At 40.4% G+C, this 21677-nt stretch overlaps 1 protein-coding gene across 9 annotated transcripts in view; it reads left to right on the plus strand.

Annotated features, from left to right (window-relative positions):
• The window catches only part of tjp1b (tight junction protein 1b), a 71918-nt gene that overhangs the window by 13790 nt on the left and 36451 nt on the right, over positions 1–21677 (plus strand). For 8 of the 9 annotated variants that reach the window (XM_023153468.3, XM_023153472.3, XM_023153474.3 and 5 more), the window contains one exon: positions 9064–9205. In XM_023153468.3, the coding sequence (XP_023009236.3) occupies positions 9064–9205 (142 nt within the window). Of the gene's footprint in view, positions 1–9063; positions 9206–20284; positions 20552–21677 lie in introns of those variants that run through there. The other variant, XM_004567670.5, reaches the window with a different exon arrangement.

The raw sequence follows: 21677 nt of genomic DNA on the forward strand, positions 1-21677 counted from the left end.
AGAAGAACAAAACACAGCCAGAATTTAACAGCACCTAAGTTAAATTACTTTATGTTATGATAACAGTAAGTTAGCAGTCATTGTTTGTTTGTTTTTTTTACTAATAAGATGTCCCTACACTCTTTTGTTGTGCCTTAATTCAAATATTTACTGCAGACACCATCCTTTATAAACAATAAAGAAGAGTCAAAGTGCTGCTGTAGCCTCAGCAGGGGTCAGGAGCTTATCACATGGAGCTTTTTATCTCTGGGTTTCTTTCAGCTAATCATATTCCTTAGTCATCGTCTTATTAGCCTAATTGCCCCCCATAGGAGAAGATAGGGGACTTATTTCACTGAGACTGAGGATTCATTTCATGTTTCTCCTCTTATTGTTGTTTTCATATTTACGCCTCTGTATTTAGGGAGGTTTTGGAAGAAGCTGCTTATTGTCTCCTCTAAAGCAGTGCACTGACAAAAGAGGCTAAAGTGATTGTGTAACTCTCAAAGTGATATCTGACTTTGTTAAAGCGAATACTTTTCCTTACAGATAAATCCCAGAAATTGAAAGATGAAGTGAAGTTTCTGCAGAGACAACCAGTGTTTGGTTTCTAAACTTTCTTCCACTGTTTGTCACTGAGTGCACCACAACAATCACTTTAACACTCATGCTTTTGGTTACACTTCACAAATTTTTTGAATCATGTTAAAGAGGTTTAAAATCTATCATGGGTTTTTTTTTCTTTTTGTGTGGTCTTTTAAATTTGCTTGAAATTGATGTTCTTTTACTAATGTCTGTATTTTGTCCGTGTCACATTACAGTGCAGCGCTATTCAAATTTCATCCAACATGAACTGATCTTTGACAAAAAGTGTTTTGGTCACTGTAGCAAGTCTTAAACATATTCTAGGTTTTATTTGTGCTGTGGTGTTCACTAATCTGCCAAATCATATGAAAACAAAATCATACAAATCATATGGAAAGAAAAAGGTTTGCAAGGAGGTGGGAATATATATATGTCAAGAGATTAAAAAAAAACTCTTCAAAGTGCATTTTCACATGAATGTATAATAACTTTAGGGAAAAATCAGTCAAAGCACTGTAGTGATGAGACATCAGCAGCTACAGTTAATATTATATTATAATTTTATCACGTAAAAAGCATGGTGCCATTTAAAAAGACACACATTTAATCCAATTCAGTTTTATTTATATAGCACGAAATCACAACAACAGTTGCCTCGAGGTATTTTATATTGTAAGGCAAAGACGTCAAAATAATACAGAGAAAACCCCAGCAATCAGATGACCCCCATTAACACTTAGCACTTGGCGACAGAGGGAAGGAAAAACTCCCTTTTTATCAGGAAGAAACCTCAGGCATAACCAGGCTCAGGGAGGGACAGCAATCTGTGGTTGGGCGTGATGGGAGGGACAGAGGACAAAAGACACATCAGATCAAAATCCCTGTATAGGAATTTCTTTTATTTATGCATTATTCAGATTATTTTATTGTATAATGCCTTGGTGCCACTGGATTTTAACATGTCTCACACTCATGCAGTTAGACAGAGGGTGGGGGTCTGGTAAGGAAGTTGGGGGAAGCAGACAACTCCACAGGAAGAATCTTTTGTCTCTTCGATGACTCTGGGAGGTAGCAAGGGAGTGTGAGCCTTAGGGTGTGAAACAGCTGTGTACTGCCTTTTGTTTTTGAAGAAGGTATTTAAGTGAGAGCCACTTAAGAGACTCTGCTGACAGTCTGTCCCACGATCATGCAGGCTCTCCACCAAGCTTGGTTTTCTGTTCTTTGTTTGTGATTAAAGAATGTTAGCTACCGCTCACCGCTTGTCTGCAGGCTTTATTTAATGGAAAACTTCCACAACATCCCCAAGCATCAACCTTATCTCTTTTATTGTGTTTAACATGACCTGGCAGCACAGCGGTGCAGTGGTTAGCACTGCTGCTCCACACCAAGAAGGTCCAGGGTTTGACTCCACCAGCTGTCTGCAGTCTCTCTGCACAGAGCTCCCATGTTCTTCCACAACACTCTGGCTTCCTCCCACTGTCCAATGACTGTTAGGTTAGGTTAACTGGTGATTCTAAATTGTGTGAAAGCAAGCGTGAATGGTTGTGCAATTCTGTGTATTAGCCCTGCACCAGATTGGCGACTTCTTGCCCGATGGCAGCTGGAAAACCCTTCAATTTCATAAGTAGTAATACTAGTTGTTCAACACATGCATTAATAGCAGTTATACTACTGAACTGCATTCCTCGTGGCCCAAGATGTCATTTGTCATTCATATAAGAGTAAATAGTTTTTCCACTACTTTCGCCTACTTCATAAGGTTTATAGTACAAAACCAAAGGGGAAAAATACACAAGGAGTGTGTACAGATCCTTTTCTATGTCACCTTAAGCGCCTGGTCAAACCAGCGTGCTGCAGTGTCCTCATTTGATTGGTCTGGATTAGAAACATAGCCTATAGTGAGTTTGTCAAGTAAATATGTACACACAGAGAAATGACTGTAGACTGAATTGCCTTACTGTCTTGGGAATTTTAAACCCTAACAATGCAAGTGAAAAAACATTATTGTTGAAATTAATATAAATATTTTTATTGCAATTTGTAGGCTTAAACAAAACATAGCACTGTTATGTGGAGAACTGGCTCTCAGCTTCTCTCTGCGAGGGAGAAAGTTGTCCTGATGTTTTAATCTTTTAACAGTTTCGTCCGACCAAACTGCAAGAAAACTGTTTGGTTAAAGCTGAAGATATAATGTGTGGACTCACTGCTTTTCTCTTAGATAAATCTGTAAATGTTGTTGAAGTTGAACAAATTTCTGTGAGATATTTATGATTAGTTTTTACATCTTACAAGAAACAATTCATTTAAATGTGAATACGCATAGTGGAAATGAAGAGTAATTAGTTAATTCCTTAAATAAAACAATTGTGCCGCCAGCTCTGTATGTCTCCCTGCTACGGATTTGAAAAGTTCTTCCATTCACAAATGTAATTTTTGTGCAGATGTACGACAGGATGTGACACCAGTTTAAATGGAGGGGGGGGAAAGGCATTTGCATTTGTATGAAGAAGCAGCTCGCTGTATCGTTCAAGTATCCTGCTTCCAGCTCTTTTCATAATTGCAGCGTTAATTCTGTCCCATTTCTGGTCAAATGGTCAGAACTGCTTTCTGTTCTGCTGCTGATCTCACAGCATGTGGCAGTGAGATTACACACCGCCCTGCCTGAACACTTACACCATCCGCCGACCAGCGACCGTGTGTTCCGTGTAAGAGGAGGCACGGCTTTGCTTGCCTTTAATAAAGACTGAATAGCGGCAGCATCTATCTAAATTAGGATTAGACTTTGCAAACAGATGTTCCTCTTGCCTGGAGTCTTTAAAAAATGTACTTGCACACAGCCAAAGATTAGCATTAACCTGACTTAATGAACTTTACACTCTGTTGCAAGCCTGTAGGGATAATACAACAAGTCTACTGTGTTTATGTAATGCTTCATCTTATTTATACCTGTGCCTTTTCTCCAAATAACACACCAAAAGCAGGAAGATACTGGGATAAAAGTGATGAGAGATGCCTAATTTAACAGACTCTTTATTTGGATTGGCCAACTATAAGTATTTTTCTTGAAGTGTGTGTCTCTTTATGTGCATTGGTGTGTGTGGCAGACAATGGCCAGGATTGCTCTCCCTGTTAAGTGTTATATTAGCGCTGGCCAAGATGGGAGGAATGGAGCGAAACATTGCCTATTGACCTGCTGATTAAGCACTAGCCATTATTGCTTGAACTAATCGTACCTGATGGCTCCTCCAGGCAGACTGAGAGAAAGAGAGATTGGGAACCAGGCACGGCAGAAAGTCCTGCAACTGATTAATGTGTGTATTTGTGTGTGCGCGTGCGTGTGTATGTGTGTGTTCTCCGTCCTTTCTTCGTAATAGCATCAGGCATCTGCTTGACCTTATCTGTGCACTACATTATTATACTCCATTGTGGTCATCGGGCCATCTGGGGTCTTGGCATTGATCTTATTCTATTATCTTCTGAAGTGGATTTTCTTTGTTGTAAGAAACTACAAATGGGGCAAGACTCCAATACTCCCATTATACCAGGGCCAAGATGACCCACACTGTTTTGTTAACTTGCCATGCATCAAGCGCTTGAACTGTTTGTTAAACAAAGCAGCAAAGAAATGATTATGAATACCTTTTAGGCTCTTAATGGTTAAAAAAAATCCTGCATTCGCAGCATCTATGCAGCTATTTGACATCAGCAGAAAATACATGAAAGTAATAAAAGCTGACAAAATGTCCTTTCAGTAACATATGTAGTCTCTCAGAACATTTGCCCCTTTGCTTTCTTGCTGCCCATTAGCTGAGAACATTGATAGCACTTTCATGTCTCTTCTCTTAATATGCAGCCTGCAGCAGCTGCTGCAAAGATTACCTTAGCTGGGTTTTTCCTGGCTTGCAATGGGTCTTTGGGGGGTTTCTGCTTACATAAAAATGATCGGTCCACTTAATTCTGTATAACTACAATAAAAGTAATGAGTCTGTTTTACCTTACCTGATAGAAGTCTGAGCATGTTCCCTTTAAGAAAGGAAGCATACAACACTTGAGAAAATAGTACCAAATTACCAAAAAACCCAATTAAAATTGCTTTCTGTTTATTATACAGTGATTTTTCTTTAACTCTGGCTAAAACTATAGCCAATTTATCAAGACTATTTTAACTACCTATTAAGCCTACAGCGGGAAAATGTGTTGCAATATACTGTAAAAAACACTGATCTCTATCCATCGGAGTGACTTGAGCTGCAGGCGTGAAATAATTATTAATACCAATACTATTGTGTTCAACAGAAGGATGGTGTGGCCCACAGAAACCCTAGCATTCTGCTAATGCACGCTGATAAAGGATTTCCGCCAGGGTGTACTCGCTTGATGGGACCAGTTTTGAAATGTTAGCCACAACAGATGTCAGGAAAATTGTCATTTTCAATCACAAAATAAATATGAATATTAAACAGCTGCTGTTGGATGCGTGATGTCAAAACTGTGGTGCTGTGATTTAGGCCTACAATCTCTTGAATGATTTAAAATGTTATTGTTTTGACCCCCCTCTGTTACATAGATAAAGACTTTATTTAATCCCACACTGGGGAAATTCACTTGTTACAGCAGCACAAGGGTCAAAAAGAAAAAGTGAATTAGAGATATATTAGAAAAATAAAAAATAAAAAATAAATAAGAAAATACAGTGTACAAAAAACCCTGATAAAAATATAGATCCAATTAAATACAGCAGCAATTTGTACTGTGTATAAGTGGTTGCTATATATTGTAAAATATACTAGAAGACATCTCATATTTTTGTATGTATAGAAACAGCAGTGGGAATGATAGTATATACATGTATTTTTTAATACATCACTCCAGGAATTTACAGCAAGTTATAATAACGTCAAGAACAGCTTTCTTTTCTTTTCTGGTACATATGAAACAGACAAGATATAGCATCTTAATTAGTGATGCTAGGTTTAGGATGCTTAATACTTTTCTCTCTGCTTGCAGTAAGCAAGGCCAAGCTACACTTCTCCTAGCTGTTTCATATTAAAGAGGGCCAACTATGATATTTTTATTTGTAAACTCTAACTACAGTAGAGTAGATAAAGTAGATTATTTGTCTTGTACTGGGTCTTGATGGATTCCCCTCAGTTCATCCGCAGTCTAATACAATATATTTTGTGCTCTCTTTCTACTTTAACCCAACTTTCTTCTGACTAACAGTACCTCATAAATGCAACGTTTGAACAGTAGGTGGGAGGGGCTTCTGAGTGTCTTATTAAGGCTTTCTGTGCTCCTTGACATCATGAAAATCCAAAACTAGAAAAAAATACTTACCATCTGTAGTACATTCACATCCACAACATAACAGCATATGATAGGGGAAAAAGGGAAAGAAATACATGAACAGATATGAACTGACTGAATTAATCTTCATATTTTTCAAGGAAGCAAAATAACATTGGGCCATAGGGCCTTACAGCAAGAAGGTCCTGTGTTTGAGTCCATCATCTGGCTGTGCCTCTGTGGACTTGTATTTTTCTTTGGATTATTGGGTTCCTCTCATAGTCCAAAGACTTACATTGAAGTTAGGCTAATTGGTCTCTGGGCAGGGTATACGCTGCCTCTTGGCCTATGGCAGCTGGGATAAGTACCAGCTTCCCTGCACAACCCTGAATTGGATAAAGTGGATAGATGATGGGAAAATAACATTATAATGGCACACAACTGGTTAAATTATTTAAGTATGGGGTTTTAAGTAACACTGGCTACCAGCTAACCTGTCCGATTTCTCCACAAGTGAATGGTTTATGTCTTTAATAGTGAGGTTCACATTAGGTAGTAGCCTTTCTCTTAAGGAGAAAAGATGAAAAGATCGGACAATATTTCCCACATGTCAAACTATTCCTGTAAAGTTTCAAATCTGTGACTATGTGTCTTTAAATTATAAAGAGTTCTTTTGACCTTCAATCACTTTGGCAATATTTCTGGGCTGCCAAACGCCATCCATCCATCCATGTAGTTTAAACTGTGCCCATAAATGTCACAAGTGAAAGGGAGAGGCTATTATTAAATCTCACAGTGTTATACATTGTCTCAGCTCACAAGTGAAACATTACACCTGCATATTTGTTAGAGAATAAGAAATAATTCACTGCACATTATATCTGAGTCGGCACAGTTGCTGGCACTATTTTACTCCTTGCCTTTGTGGCTTGAAGTGTTTTGGCTGAAATCCATTTCAGAATCAACATCCAAGAAATGAGGCTCTGAATGCGCAAGGCTGCACCAGGGCTGTGATACAATCCAAGCAGCTTTTCTCATTAGTCATGTTTGCTGTATTGTTTATGAGAACAACCTGAGGTCGGCAGTAATTGACCGCACGTACTCGTACTGTTGAATGGTTCACAGTAGCGTTTCCAGTAAGCCCCTTAGTATGCTTCAGGCAATAATTGAATGAATGCAGGTAGAAAGTGGTTGGTGATGTTCTCTTCCCTCCCATTTTTGTCCGCGCCTCTCTCCCGTAACGTCTCTGCTGAGCCTCCAAACCTCGGGAGCTCCTCAGGCTTGCTGTTGAGCTCGCTAATGGATATCTGTTTTCTCTGAGCTGCACTGTATAGAGGGGATTTTACCTCATTGAATATTGTGTTATCTAAATCCTCATTAGGAGTGACTCAGAGAAGAGAAGAGGCAGTAACAATAGCGCCAATTTGAGCTACACTATGCTTCATGAGCTTTTTATATTCATGAGAAACTTTTTCTACACTGAATTAATTCAGTACGGACAAAATTATGTAGCAACATCCACTGCTGATTTTTAAAAAGTTCTAAAGAGTAAACCAGTCATGTATGGATTGCCCTAGTATATCGTTTTGACTTTTTTAACATTTTCATTGTATTTTAAACAGAAGAGCGAAACAACGCATGTGACAATAATGATCACAGCACCTTTGAAACTGCGTTGATATAGAAATACATTACTGAAAGGCATAAATATACAAATTTGAGAAATTTAAAACACATTTAAAACATTTTTTTGTCGTTAAGAAACATCAGTCATATTTTTGAACTCTTGCTAAAAAATATATATGAAGTCACAAATTAACGTTTGAACTGGTTTATGAACGCTTAATAACCTATTTACTAATCATTTATAGATGAGATTTGTAGAGGATTAACTTTACAGTTAACAATAGGAAAATGTAATAAATACAGCTAGGTTACTGACGGTTAAAACTCCAGTTGCTGCATGATTTGGCAAACTGACATCGCAAAGCAACCTCTATTACACTTCGATCTGGTGACTATGGAGGCCATTTGATTTCAGTGAACTCACTGTCACGAGTAACCAGGTATTTCCAGGCTGTAGTGTTTAAACAAAGCTCATTTGGTAATGAGGGAACCAAAATGTGCCAAGAAAATATCCCCCACACCATTACACCACCGCCAGCAGCCTGAACCACTGATACATGAATCCATGCTTTCATGTTATTTATGTCAAAATCTTCCCCTGCCATCTGAATGTCACAGAGAAAATCAAGACTCATCTGACCAGGCAACAGTTTGTCCAGCCTTCCATTGTCCGCTTTTCCTGTTCTTGGCCTGACAGAAGTGGCATCTGGTGTGGTATTCTGCTGCTTTAACCTATCTGCTTCAAGGTTTGACATGTTGGGAATTCAGAGATGCTCTTCTGCATACCTTGGTTGTAACAAGTGGTTATTTGAGTTAATAGTGGCTTCCTGTGAGTTTAAAGCTCCCCTCTGAACCCTTTGACAACAAGACATTTTCACCCTGAGAACTTCCGCTCACTGGATATTTAAACATTAGTAATTTGTTACAAACCACTAATCAATAATCTTTATTTTTTTAAGGCTTGTATGTATAATGTATAAGCACAACTATTGTGCCCTATTAGAAAGTTCAGCTAAAGTAACATACAGTAAGGCTTAAAGGAGGTAGATGTGACTGCTTTATTCACCCCCCATTGGGGCTGATTAATTTTTTGGTGATTATAGTGATTTACACAGCAATTAAGAAACAAAAGGAAGGAGAGGCAGAGGGTTTTAATGTGGTCAGCAGGGCTCCAGCGACGCTGCTTAAGTATGTCATTTGCGATGGGTACAACATTTCATGAGAGTATTGGTGACAGGTCAGCCCAGTGTGTCTCCTCCCCACATCTCACCACAACCCAGCTGTAGTTTGGCTGCCATGGCCTGCGGAGCAGCACTGGCCTTCTGTGTTCAAAGCTGCGGTGCTTCCCTACAGTGCCTCTGTAAAATTAAATCCAATTATATATTTCTTTAAATGCCATTTTATCCTGTAGGGGTCTGTGGCATTTTGAAAGGCAGAAACATCACTAAAGCCTGCTTCCTCGTCTTCTTTAGTCTCACTCGTGGCACTTTCTCCTGCTGTATTAAAAATATGCATGAGCTTATTTGCCCTGATGTGGTGTTGTTGTTTTCCTCCCTACTCCTCCTGCTCCCTCTCTGCTCACCTCAGGATACACCCCAGTCCTACCGCGGGCTCCGGCACAGCAGCCTCCTCCGTGAGCACCAGTCAGGGCAAGCCATCACTCCGCCGCATCAAGGGCCGCATTCATAGGAGCAAGAGCTTGGACAGCATTGACCTCCTTGATTCTAATGTAAGTAAATGCACTGGATGCCAAAGTGATGATTTTTTTTATCATAAATACACATTTCCAAGAAGCCAGAAAAAACAGAAACACAGAAAAATTGCAATTCCAATAACGTGCCAACTAAAGAAAGAAGTTATTTAAATCTCTAAACATTTGCCCCTGTAAGGCAGGCCAATCAGGACCTGTTTGTCCCTGGTAAAGACACACGACCTGTAAAATTCACATCAGTTCTGCGGTTCTCCAACATTCCCACATACAAAGCTTGACAATAACATAAATAAATAGTTACATTAGATCATTTCAAAGCAGCAAGAAGAAAGGTAATAATAGAAAAAGAGAAATCCTTCAGCTGAGATTTGTATTCCATGAATATCAAATAGCTGATTTATAACCGGATTACAGGAGCTTTACAATGCAACCCTTTAATTAAAGTTGAATATTTCTTATATTCTTGGGTGCTGATGAGAGTTAGATTAGCGGAAACTACACTGTGCACTGACAGATGACTATAATATTCTTGAAATTGTTCCGTGATGGGATGAGTAAGCAGTGTATTTGTCATCATACCATTATTCCAGGGTTTCTACAGTTATCTTGAAAGACTGCTGAAATTGAAAAGCTGAACAGTTTCTCAGTATTCGTGTCATCATCCATGTACAGATGGAGTGGAGGCAGCTTGAGATTCAAGTTTGGCTTCAAAAGAAAAAGTACTGCATCATATTAGATTGTATAGTAGTAGCTGTCAGTATTATCAAGATATTAAATAAATGGTATAACACTGTTGAGGAAAAACGCTATTTTTTATAGCTTATTAAAGCGTACTCATAAATATGAAAATATCACTGCAAGCTAGTTAGACTGCAAAGAGAGGTGAAACAAATGCCTGACATTTATTTAATCCTCAGCATAACTGACGTGTAAAAATGCTGCGATTCTGTGGGGTAATTTCATACTTGAGGTGTATTAGTGGTTATATAACGAGATAAAACATGTTGATGTTTGCCGGACACAGTCAGGCTCCATGTCGTTCCGTTTCCAGTCTTTATGCTTAACTAAGCTGACCGACCTGCATAAAAGACACATTTTCTCACAGTGACATTTAAAATCTGCTCTAAAGTTTAAAATAAAGTTCAGGATGCTGATGAATATTTGAGGTTTATATGATCCAAAATATATAAAAATGGTTAGATTATGTTTTAGGATCAAGCCACACACAGAGACACACATACACAAAACACTCTTTTTATATTCAGAGCGCAGGTGTCTCAATTGTTGAATCCACCAAACTGTTCCTAAATGCTCAAAGTAAAACCTGTCACATTTTTCCTTTCAAATCCGTAAAGTCGCTTTAAGTTATCATGACGTGCTCTTTGCAAAGCGCTTTCTGATACATGAGGCATAACAAGGAGGAGAGCGGCTCTAATGTGCGCAAATCAAAGCAAACACAGTTGTAACGCACGCATTCACAGACACAGCAGTAGACTGCTGGAGGGCCTCAGCCTCAGGGGAGCAGTATCGCGTTGACAGCTCGGCGATGACCTGACTAGGAATTCTGCTCAATTGTTCCATCTCATTAAAGGAAAACCTCTCAGCAGGTTTAATTATTAATACAAGGATTGGTAGAAAAAAATAATACCAGCCCTTGAGAACATGAGTTTTTATTGCCTCTGGGGTATATATGTAGTTTCTTTTGAAGTGTTGTAATTTCTTTTAAACAAGTTATAATCACATAAAATGCTTTTAAATACTATTAAGTGTATTTTGAGAGCTTATTTTTAGCTTCAGTAAGCAAATAGCAGCATATAGCACAGTTCGGGTTCATGGATTTGTTATCAGTTTTGCAGGTATTTGTGATAAACCACATACTGGAAGCTGTTTGACTTGAGGATGGCGTTATATGAAAGAGGATCCCCGGTGTTGCTGCAATCCATCTGAACTGAATTTCACAGCAATCAATCCTGTAATTGTTGAAGTATTCTGCCCAAAACCATAAATCACGACCTCATGGTGGCATGAGAGTAAAAGTCAGAGCATTATGAGAAAAAAAAATAGGATTTATCCTTATTTATCCCCTGGTGATCATGGGATATCTGCATTAAATTTGCCTTTGTATAAATCCATAAAGTAGTAGCAAAGATACTTTTATTTCAATAAAAGGAGAAACTGTTGGCCTGAAGTCACTACTGTAGGATTCAGCATAAGCGCCATCCATCCAATACTTGAAATGCTTCAGTGTAAGTGGCGGACCAATTGAGTGACAGGCTGATATTTTTTTTTTATCCCTAAAGCCATTTAATTAACGTGGCTAAAAGCAGCGAAAACCCTCCTGCACAGTGAGTTTAGCGGCGCATATCAGTCATTGTCTGCACTGACAAAAAAAAGGAAAGAATTGTCATGATTGACTAAACAAAAGACCTACATTTGAAAAGTAATTACAAAATCAACATTCAGTTCCCATCCAGCAAACCTGGCGGTGATATGGTGGAGGCTTTTAGGCTGTAATTGACAGATTAGTGGTGGCCTTGATTTTGAGCCATGCATAACCAACCTAAGCTTTCATTGGAATAAAAAAAGCAGTGTGGCGTTTCTGCATTCTCGTTTCCTATCACGCTCTGTAAGTCATACACCGTGCTGTCATTTGTCTTTATGACCTACCGCTCAGAGAGGATACTTGAAACAGCCTGAGTGGCCACTACCTCACCAGAGACTGAGAGCTCAGCTAAGGGATCCTGGGCCTTTCCAGGGTATATTTCTTTAGCATGGGCTGCGTGTGCAATAGAGGAAAACTTGCTGACTTGCCCAAACTCAAATGCAGCTGATGGAAGTAACGGTCCGCCTTACAGTGAGTGATGACACCGCAGGATGCTGAGCTGAGGAACAGTTTCCATTACATCCCGCTGGCATGTCACACCAGACACAACACTGCCACTGAGCCTCTGGATGATGTGCATTCATTTTATACAATCCCACCCCCCAAAAATTAAAAAATAATGTAAAAACTTTTGCCTGTTTGGCTGATTCAACACATGGGTAAAGATATTAATCAACTGAGTGTATGAATTCAGGTCCATAACTATCATTGCCCATCAGTGTGGAGCTAAATAATCAATAGTAGTTAAGACTTTGTTTATATTGATTGCTTCTTTTGATTGCTTTTCTCTCTTGATAGTCAGGGGAGGACTTTGGCGCGTGGCCCACTCCCGCTGTCATTTGTATTGGCAAGCAGTGCACTTGTTCACAGAAAGCTTGAATCAGATTTTAGTGCTAAGGCTGCAGAAAGCACAACAGAGATGGAGAAGGGGGGTTAACTACAGTCTTTTTATGCACCCAGTGCCTTTGTGTATGGCAGGAGTTATTTTTCCATGTTCACGAGTGACACTAACTTTGCAAAGCAGTGTTGCACACAGTGGAGCACAAAATCCCATTTTCGTTATCATTTACACTTCTAATATCTTTGACTCCGGTGCTCTAAAAAAATACATTGCTTGATGTATTTTGTTCCTGAATGTGTGGCTCTTTGCGTGCGCTATGTTACATCAAACGTCTTTTACAGACGAGCAGAAAAAGGCCGTGTAGCCTTGGTGCAACTGGGCTTGCTGTTTTCGTGTGTGCGTTGATTTTGGGAGAAGATGTGTTTTTAATGCAGTGTTTTTCCTGCTCTCTCAGCTGTTTTGGAAAATGTTAAAGGAATGTTTGCTGCAAAGGCTATAACCAGGTGAGCTGCAGAGAGAAGCTATAACTGCATCAGCAGGGAGGAGATGCAGCTAAGCCATGATAAAGAGCACAATTAAATTAATTACTCCTTAACTGATCAGGATCAGTCACTACCTGTGCCCGAGGTTTGCACCGGTCAAAGCCTAATCTCTTATTAGTTCTGCTTGCCTTATTCCACTCTCAAAATCCCATCCTTGGCTGCAATCTGCCATGGACACAGGCACTCCCCCCCCCCCCCCCCCCCCCCCCCCCCAACTACCACCTAAAAAGCCCCAGCGTAAGCATTTATTCACTGCTCAGTCTTAGGAAAGTGCTGCAGATGCATTTACAGAGAGAGCAACTGCAGCTGAATTAACCAATCTGCATATTCAGGGCCTGTTACCAGGAGATTGTTCCCATGCGATGAAGGAATGGAAGAGCGGGAGCGGAGGGCCGCACCTGAGCGGGACGCACAACAAGAGCTGTGGAAAGGAGGGATGAACAGTGCATAGGGGGTGGGTGCAGGAGATTTATCACGACTAACACAATGGAAGGAGGAGCAGGGATGAGTAAGGGGGGTCATGGGGGAAGAACTGGGATTGGAGCAACTGATTTCCTCTACATGAGGCAGGTCTGTTATGTAAGAACAGTCAAATGGATGATTTTTATGTCCTGTTGGTGATAAGCACTTGAGGGGTGGTTGGAGGTGATTCAGGGGGCTTATATGTGACACTGAGCTTGAGTGGACCATGTGTGATGCTGCTGATGTGTGTGATCCCAAATGCTGTGCGGTGGGAATGGCAGATGTTGAGGACGTGTCTTGGGGGTGTGACCCGAGAACAAGGACTATCTATGTGTCCTCGGTTAGGACATCTGGTGGGGTCAGTTAAGGCTCTATGATGACACTGCACGGTGCTTTGTAGCATTTGCTAATTCACAAAAAATTGTGCATTTTGACCCCTAATTAACTAGTTATTGCATGTTTATGTAACGCTTCTGTTTCTGTCAGCATTTGCGATTTCCTCTTGTCCAGAGTCCTTGCTTGTCAGTGGACAATTTGAGGAAAATAAATTGTGCCTCTGAATTGTTGTACTCTAGTCCCTCATCTACAACAAATCATCTCAAAAGAGAAGACTCAAACTCACATAAATTCCAACAACTCTATTGACTTTTCCACTTGATTTATGATAGGGGGTGCGAGACCTGGGCAGCGGGTCCTGTGTGCAGCTGAGGTTTACTGAAAATGTTGCACTACACCAACATCTCACACACATGCACATTTCCTGTTGTAAAAATACAGCCCCAATCTATTACCGCCACAATAAAAGACCCTCATTACGATGTTGGCTGATTTTCAAGGAGGACTCAAAGTTCATGTTGAGGACCTGAGGGTATGGTCAAGTGAAGGACGCCCAGCAGGATGATGTAATGTTGGTATGAATCAAAATGGTGGCCATGGTGGGCAAGTCAGGCATGAAGAATGGAAGAGTGAGGAGGCTGCGCCGAGACAACTTAATCAATCACGAGGGTTGTGGACGCGCCGTAGATTACAATGTCCGCTGATTGATTATCATGACATGAGCGCATGCTGGTTTTCTGGAAGCAAATACATTTTACAGGCAGCAAAAATATATGTTGCATTTCCCAGCAAACACCTCAGAGGAAAATGTGATACTAATCATATCCACAGATGAGTCATTGCATTGCTTATTGAAAAGGGTTCAGAATGATTTATTATGATAAGTAAATAATTATTGAAAAGGATGACAGTTTTTTCAACATCTGATGGTTTTATTTAGTCCAAATACACCGAGTCTCTCTCCTGAGAGAAACAGAGGTTTTAAACTTTTAAGAAACTAGTTCCAGCAACGGTGTGATTATTTTCTAAAATGAAATGGACATCAGTAAGTGATTATCACAAATAGCTGCTGTTTTATTGTCTAAATAATAACCTTCCATTGTGATAATGCTATATTGTGAGCTTTTCCCTTTACTCATTAGGTGTTTACATCAAGCAACATACTCGTTGATAGTATCAGATCATACAAATTCAGGTGAATGACGATCCAGTCCAGATGGACATTATTGACATTTAATTCTGTCTTTGAAGGAAGTCGATATGTTGATGTCAGGCAACAAGGACAACATCAGCCAATAACAACGCCAATATATTAGTGCACCCCTAGCTTCAAGTACTGTAAGGTTTAACATGTCACATCATGTTAAATGTAAGGTTTTACTTTACTGATTTATATTTCTACATGACAGCAGTGTGTGTTTGTATTTTTTGTGTAGTTAGATGTGTGCGCACTCGCTGTGTAAGCGGTGCGTCTGTGTGCTTCTTGCAGCCTGCCATGTTTCTGTACATGTAGGATGTGTGTTGATGCCCAGGGAGGCACCATATGCTGTTTAGGCTCAGGAGCATCCCATCACGGCAAACCCGAACAGCCGCAGCTCCTTCATGCGTCTCCCTCCATTAGATCGCGCGTGCATCACCCGCCAACATGGGCCTGCAATCACGCAGATCCACTCTCCTCCTGCTTGTGTTCACTCCATCATGAATAATTCTTCATATAGATTTCTTCTTGCGAGGCTTGACATAGCCAGGTTCAAGACAGATAAAGTGTTCTGCTGAAAGCCTGCAGAGGGCAGAGTTTTACTACTTAAATGCACAGGAACAGAGTGACACATGCTCTCTTTTTTTTTTTTTTTTTTGCACAGCTGACACAATAGAGAAAAAAAGGGGGGTTGGATGTTGGGTTTAGCTTTTACATAGGCACTAATGTTACGATACAAATGATCGCGACAATAAATGAACTGTGCAGCCACAGGAAGTGGTAGAGTTGATTGCTGAAGCCGATGATACAGAATTGTTTAACTCCATGCTTTTTTTAATTTATTGCATTAGGGGGGACACCTTCAACCATGCACTCTATGCCCTGATTTATCTTTTTCTCATGGGATCTGCCAGTGACTTAACCTGCACTTTAGTAAAAATTATTTTCTAGTAGAAATGAGAAGTGGAGATTTATAGCATGGTCTGGCTTATTTCCGCAGTGCGGTAAATTACACCTGGGTGATTTTTCTCCCTTTTTCTTCCTGTCTCTGTTACCCCTATCAACTGCCCTCCAAAATACCCCTTCGGTCTGGTCCAAAGGGACCATCTGATTACAGTCCACCTAGGCCTCTAATTGCTTTACTATCATCCCGAGCAAGGTTTTTCTCTTTGGAGCAAGCCAAGGATAGACAGCCGCTTATGAATCCAAAATAATTTAAAGTTCTTGATGATGGGGAATAAGAAGCAGCCACCTCATAAATTTAAGCCTTAAGTGATATTTCACATCCTGGGTCACACGGTGTGTAGGTGGTTAGGCCTTAGATCACAGGATTTCAGCAGTTCCTCTTAATGCACGCTGAAAATCAACACATTGGTGCCATTCAGCACTCTGCGGAACCAAAACTGGTCATCTAAAATCTTTAATTCCCCCTCGAGGAATTCAGCTTCATGGTTAACTTTTGCATTTGCTCAAAGGCAAAACAATTTAGCCCCCCCACCTTACTAGTGAAAAACCTCTCTATCATAACGCGCATCCACATTAACGGATTGGAATTGTTCATCTTTATTAGCATTCATGCTCCCTCCTGGGATAAACATACTTAGGTGATTGCTTCTTTGCCGGTGTACATGATGTCGTTTGATCCAGAGGATTTGGATGCTGTGGTAGACTGTTGTCACATGATCCGCAGGCCGGGGATGTGAGGCCGTTTCATGTCACCTGATATGTCTGAGCTCTCAGCCGTTGGTGGGAAAATGAGACACAGATTATAGGTTCATTTGGGGAATCTTGGAAAATATGTGTTTCCTCCCTCCTGAACATGATTTTAGCTTTTAAAAAGCACGAATCAGTAAATCCAGATTTGTCCTTTCTCAATCACATCCTGAACATCCATGGTGTCAGATGGTGTTTGTGTCATTCCTTATTTTCCACTAACTCTAGATCAGAATGCTTGCACCAGTTTATTAAACAGGCTACCTGTGTTTAAAGTGGAAATTTAAAAAAGACACTTATGTAATAGAGTATTTTCTGGGATAGCATTTTTGATCCGGTGCAATAATACGGATGGTGCAAAAGTCAAATTCTCCACAGATATACGGTGACAATTTAGCTGCTCCTTTGCAGCAAAAGCACATTTCAAAGCAGCCATTTGGCAATTCATGTGATAATAAAAATAAATAAATTATTAATTGCATTCAAAGGAAGCAAACCACAAAGACAAAAGTGAATCATTAGCTGTGCCTTACATAAAAGCGCAGTACTCAAAAGGTTAAACAGCAAACAGCTGCATGATTATCATCATAAATGCTATCTATATTTGGATGCAGGAACTGAATATTACACTCCAGGTTAAATATATATATTATAACTGATGATGCAATCACAAACTGTAAAATGAGCTTCTAATCCAGGTACCAGCAGCAACATCGTGTCTCCTAGAGCCTTCAGCTGGATTTTACCGCTCTACATGCTTTACAGAGGTCACACTTCATTCATCTATAAAACGCTGTTTGATGGGTGCTTTTCTTACCTGTTGACTTTACAAGATGCCTCCTACTCGTGAGATCACGAATGATGGCGTCTATGTGCCGCGCTTCATAACGTCACGGCCCTCTGAAAACCTTTCTGTCCTGAATTAATGGCTTGGCTGTCACGTCAGTGGGATGCTTTCTCATGCTAGAGGTCAGTGATGCTGACAGAGGACAACACAGAAATCGCAGAAACACAAGCCACTGTACAGTAGCCAGCTCACTCCGTTATGGGATTACACTGATGTACTCCAATTTGTAAAACCAGCCACTGGGTAACAAGATAAGAAACCAAGTTTTGCGTATCATCTTGCAGCTTTGGCAACATGGAGTCATGGAATATCATATATTATTCCACGTAGCTATTGGACAAATGCATTTATTTTCCTCTGCTGCAGTGCTATGTTTAACTTCTGTCATGTCATTTGATAGCTGTGGTCATTAAAGCACATAGATGGCCACGCCAGCCTTTGCTTAGTCGGCTGTTTTCCTGACCTGTACAACCGAGAGGTGACTCACGTGCCGTCAGGGGCAGTGCACTCTAAAAGCCAGCCTGCTGTGAATTTCTAATTTGCTTTTCCACTCGTGTGATTCGTTCCTACTCTGGTCATACTTGCTTTGGATCCTGTCTGTGTTTTTAGATGCACTGATGGGGGGGGGGGGAGAAGACGCTGCATTATTCTGTTGCACGGCGTGTGAAACTCCCTCTGTGCTGTTGAAGTCAGTGATGCAAACACTCTTGTAGCAATAACAGAGGGTACGTCAAGGGCTTCTGCAGAAATACATTAAGAGGCATGAGCTCACATCAAAGCTACTTCAATTCACAGACGCAGATGGCAAAACAGGACATGCATTACAAGTATGGTTTGATTTTTTCTGCTTACAAACTTTGAACATTGTAATGTGTGACAAGAACTTACAATGATGAGTCTCATCCTCCAGATACACATCACACTCTCAATTACTGCAAAAGTTTTTGCTGTTATCACAATATAAGCACAGAAAAGTTGTAAGTTACAACTGCTGCTCATTACACTTTGCTTTTCCACACGACATCTGTGCCTGCCTTTGTTTATCTAATTCTTATGACCTTGGCCAACACACATTCTTCCATTCAAGATGCCCCTCACCTCCCCCTTCTCCTTCTGATCCTCCAATGAAATCTGCAGCGATCTCCTTACGTCAGCTACATTGCAGGACCTCTGTTCTCCTCCAGCATTATATTCAGGCCCTATCTTCTCCTGCGTTCATTAGTGCCAGAGGTAGAGGTGACAAGAACGGTCACACATTCTCAAAGTGATAAAATACACAACGGACGGCGCTGCAGGGAATTAGTTACTTGTGGAAACGCTAACAAACTAAAGTGCATGCGATAGAGTCTTAAGAGTGGAGTTTGGTGCAGTGCACAATTTACATTCAGCTGTATATTGATTAAATCTGTATGCCCCCATGGGAAGGAGTATTGAGCATCGTGACTGTAGGCTGGATTTTAATTCTATCCTCTGCATTTTAAATGGCTTTCTGCACCATGTAGTTACAACTTAAGTAACCTACCTCAGCTTTTCCTATAAAAAAGTTTACGTTTGAGGTTGTTAAAAGTAATAGCTAAATACATTTCTTGGTGACACAGTTTGCATTCAGAGCAACATAAGGAAGGCATCTATTCACACATGTGGAGAAAGGCATGTGGGATAAAGCGTCCTGTCCTTGTCCAGCACTGATGCCTTTAAAGGACACTTAGTGAACCCTACAGATTTGTTAAAGTCAATCTTTTGAATTACTGTTAAGTTCTGCTATTTTTTTTAGTGAGATTATATAGAGCTTGAGGTTCTGTGTCTGTAACTAATGAATATGTGTTCTAGCTTTGTGTTAAATGTTTACAAATGTTGTTTGCTTTAAAAAAAAATCTTGGAGTGTCTTAGTTTTGACACTAGCGAGTACTGCAGCATTTGAATGAGCTGTGTTTTAAAAATACTTTCATTATGTTGGCAAAAAAGCAAAAAATACTATTTTAAAACTACACTTTTAAAAGTATGAATGCAAACACTGCCAATAGCCCTGTCATCCTCACACAAAAATACCTCTCTGTACTTTACCTTTTTGCACAATATGAGGAAAAGAGGGCAGACAATTTGGTTTAGTGCAAAGCATATTACCTGGAAAAAGGGGGGGAAAGGGCAGTTTGGTGGTAAAGACAAATATTAACTTCAAAGTTAATAAGTTTTTAGCGAATTGCCGTTCTGGGGGTTATTTATGACTGACTACACACTCACAAGCTTTTTATTGACAACAGAAAATTTGTTAACCTAAATAAAATGAAAATTTACCTGCTTTTTCTAATTTATTTGACCATGCGCTGATCTGCTGCCTAAACTTGTGTTATTATTTAGATTAAAATAATGATAATTTAAAACAACCCAAGCAATAAGTGTCCGCTGTTAGTCAATAAACATGTTCACCTAATGTGAAATTTAAAAGGCTTCTCGCAACCAATGCATTAATTTAAACCAGATTTAGTTTATCTAACGTATAGGCTAATAATAAATTTAAAAAGTGTAATTATAACAAGTTACATGAAAAAACATTAACAATCGTCGACGGTCCACTTCAGGAATATCTAATTACATTGATATTTATTAATCGATGACAAAATAACAGTCGCCTTAATTACTCGGGTCCTAAAACTGGATAATGATATGTTCACCGCAATCTGATAAAGCGTCTTCGGCGTGTTTTCTCCATCTTCAACGACGCGCTGGAATGGCGCTTCGTGTTGCTGGATATCACTGCTGCTGCTCCTGCTGTGGGCAGCCTCTCTGCTCTGCATCCCTGCTCTCCTCCTCCTCCTCTCCCCCCGCGGATAAACCGGAATGGTTTCTTCCAGGCGAACCTGTCACTGTCGCCGCGGCGGAGCAGGGAGCCGAAGTGTGAGCGCAGGGGGGGGGCAGGCTTCATCCACTGCCTGCCATTGCAGTGCGGCGGCTGCTGCTGCTCTGGAGCCACACCAGAGAGACCCCTTTCCTTTTATGTGAGATTTTAACAAGCACGCCGAGAGGACCATTGCTTTCACGAAGGTGAATGGTTATCTTGATTTTTTTCCTCAAGTGCGTTGTTGGGGAGCGTGTTTTTCTTTGCAGCCGTAGGAGTTGACTAGATGTGTCCCCCTGCGGGTACAGGCGAACGATAACGGTGCAAGCCGAGGTAACTTAGCTACCTCACTACTACCAACTGCATCTGCGCGCTATGCTAAGGGGTTAGCAAGTTGCCACGCTAACGTACCTCCTATTTGAAATGGCCAATAACGAGGTTCATTAACGTATTTTATGTGGGGCATGCATAAACGGTCAGAATAAGCTACAGAATGCCTTGCGTTAGAGCTGTCATCGAGCGGACGGGTTATTAAGTGCGTCCAGGTAAGATTAGCTGGGAGTAGCTAGCCTAGCTGCTGGAACAAAATGTCGGCCAGCTAGGGGGCTGATTTGACCAAGAGGGTATAAAAGGGGCACAAGATTTAGTGTCAGGGTGCAGGACGCAAGGAGGGAGTGGTAATATGAAGTCAGCTGCTAGAAATATGACATGTTTTTTTTTCTTCCTCTTTGTAAATTAAAGGGGGAGGTGGTGCGCTGTCTCACCTTGTACTGATGTTCCGTTAGTAAAAAAAAAAACAAAAAACGAAGTGGGATTTTTGGGAAAGTTGTTAGGTCCCTAGCTGGGATTAGGTTAGTGGCACTGGACTACCTGCTCGCCTGCCCCGCTGTCGTTACATTTTAAACATGTCATAATAATACCAGCTATGTGTGTGCTTGTGTGTGTGGGGTCTTTGGTGGGGATAAACGACTGTTTGGTATGGCGCATGCAGGCTAACTTTCATTGTTAGTTTCCATACTAACCAATGGACAGCTGCTAACATGAACTGAAGGCACCAGCGTTCACCTGTTTAGTATTGATTGATGTAAGTTTTTTTTTTGCATGTTATTATCACTTATCTCGTTTTCACATGTGCTGTAACCTATTTAATTTATGTACAGAAGACACTAGCATGTTAGGACGTGTAGAAATAAGAGATAACAATGAAGATGTGAGCTTCAGATTCTGACTTGATGTTATCCGGGATTTTAGTAATCGAAATATCCTGTATTGACTCTAATTTCTTTACCTTATCCTTCCAAAAGCTTCTTAAGGGATTCCTAAGTCAGTTTA

The sequence above is a fragment of the Maylandia zebra genome, linkage group LG7 (assembly GCF_041146795.1).
Source record: "Maylandia zebra isolate NMK-2024a linkage group LG7, Mzebra_GT3a, whole genome shotgun sequence".
In the NCBI taxonomy this organism is placed as follows: Eukaryota; Metazoa; Chordata; class Actinopteri; order Cichliformes; family Cichlidae; genus Maylandia; species Maylandia zebra.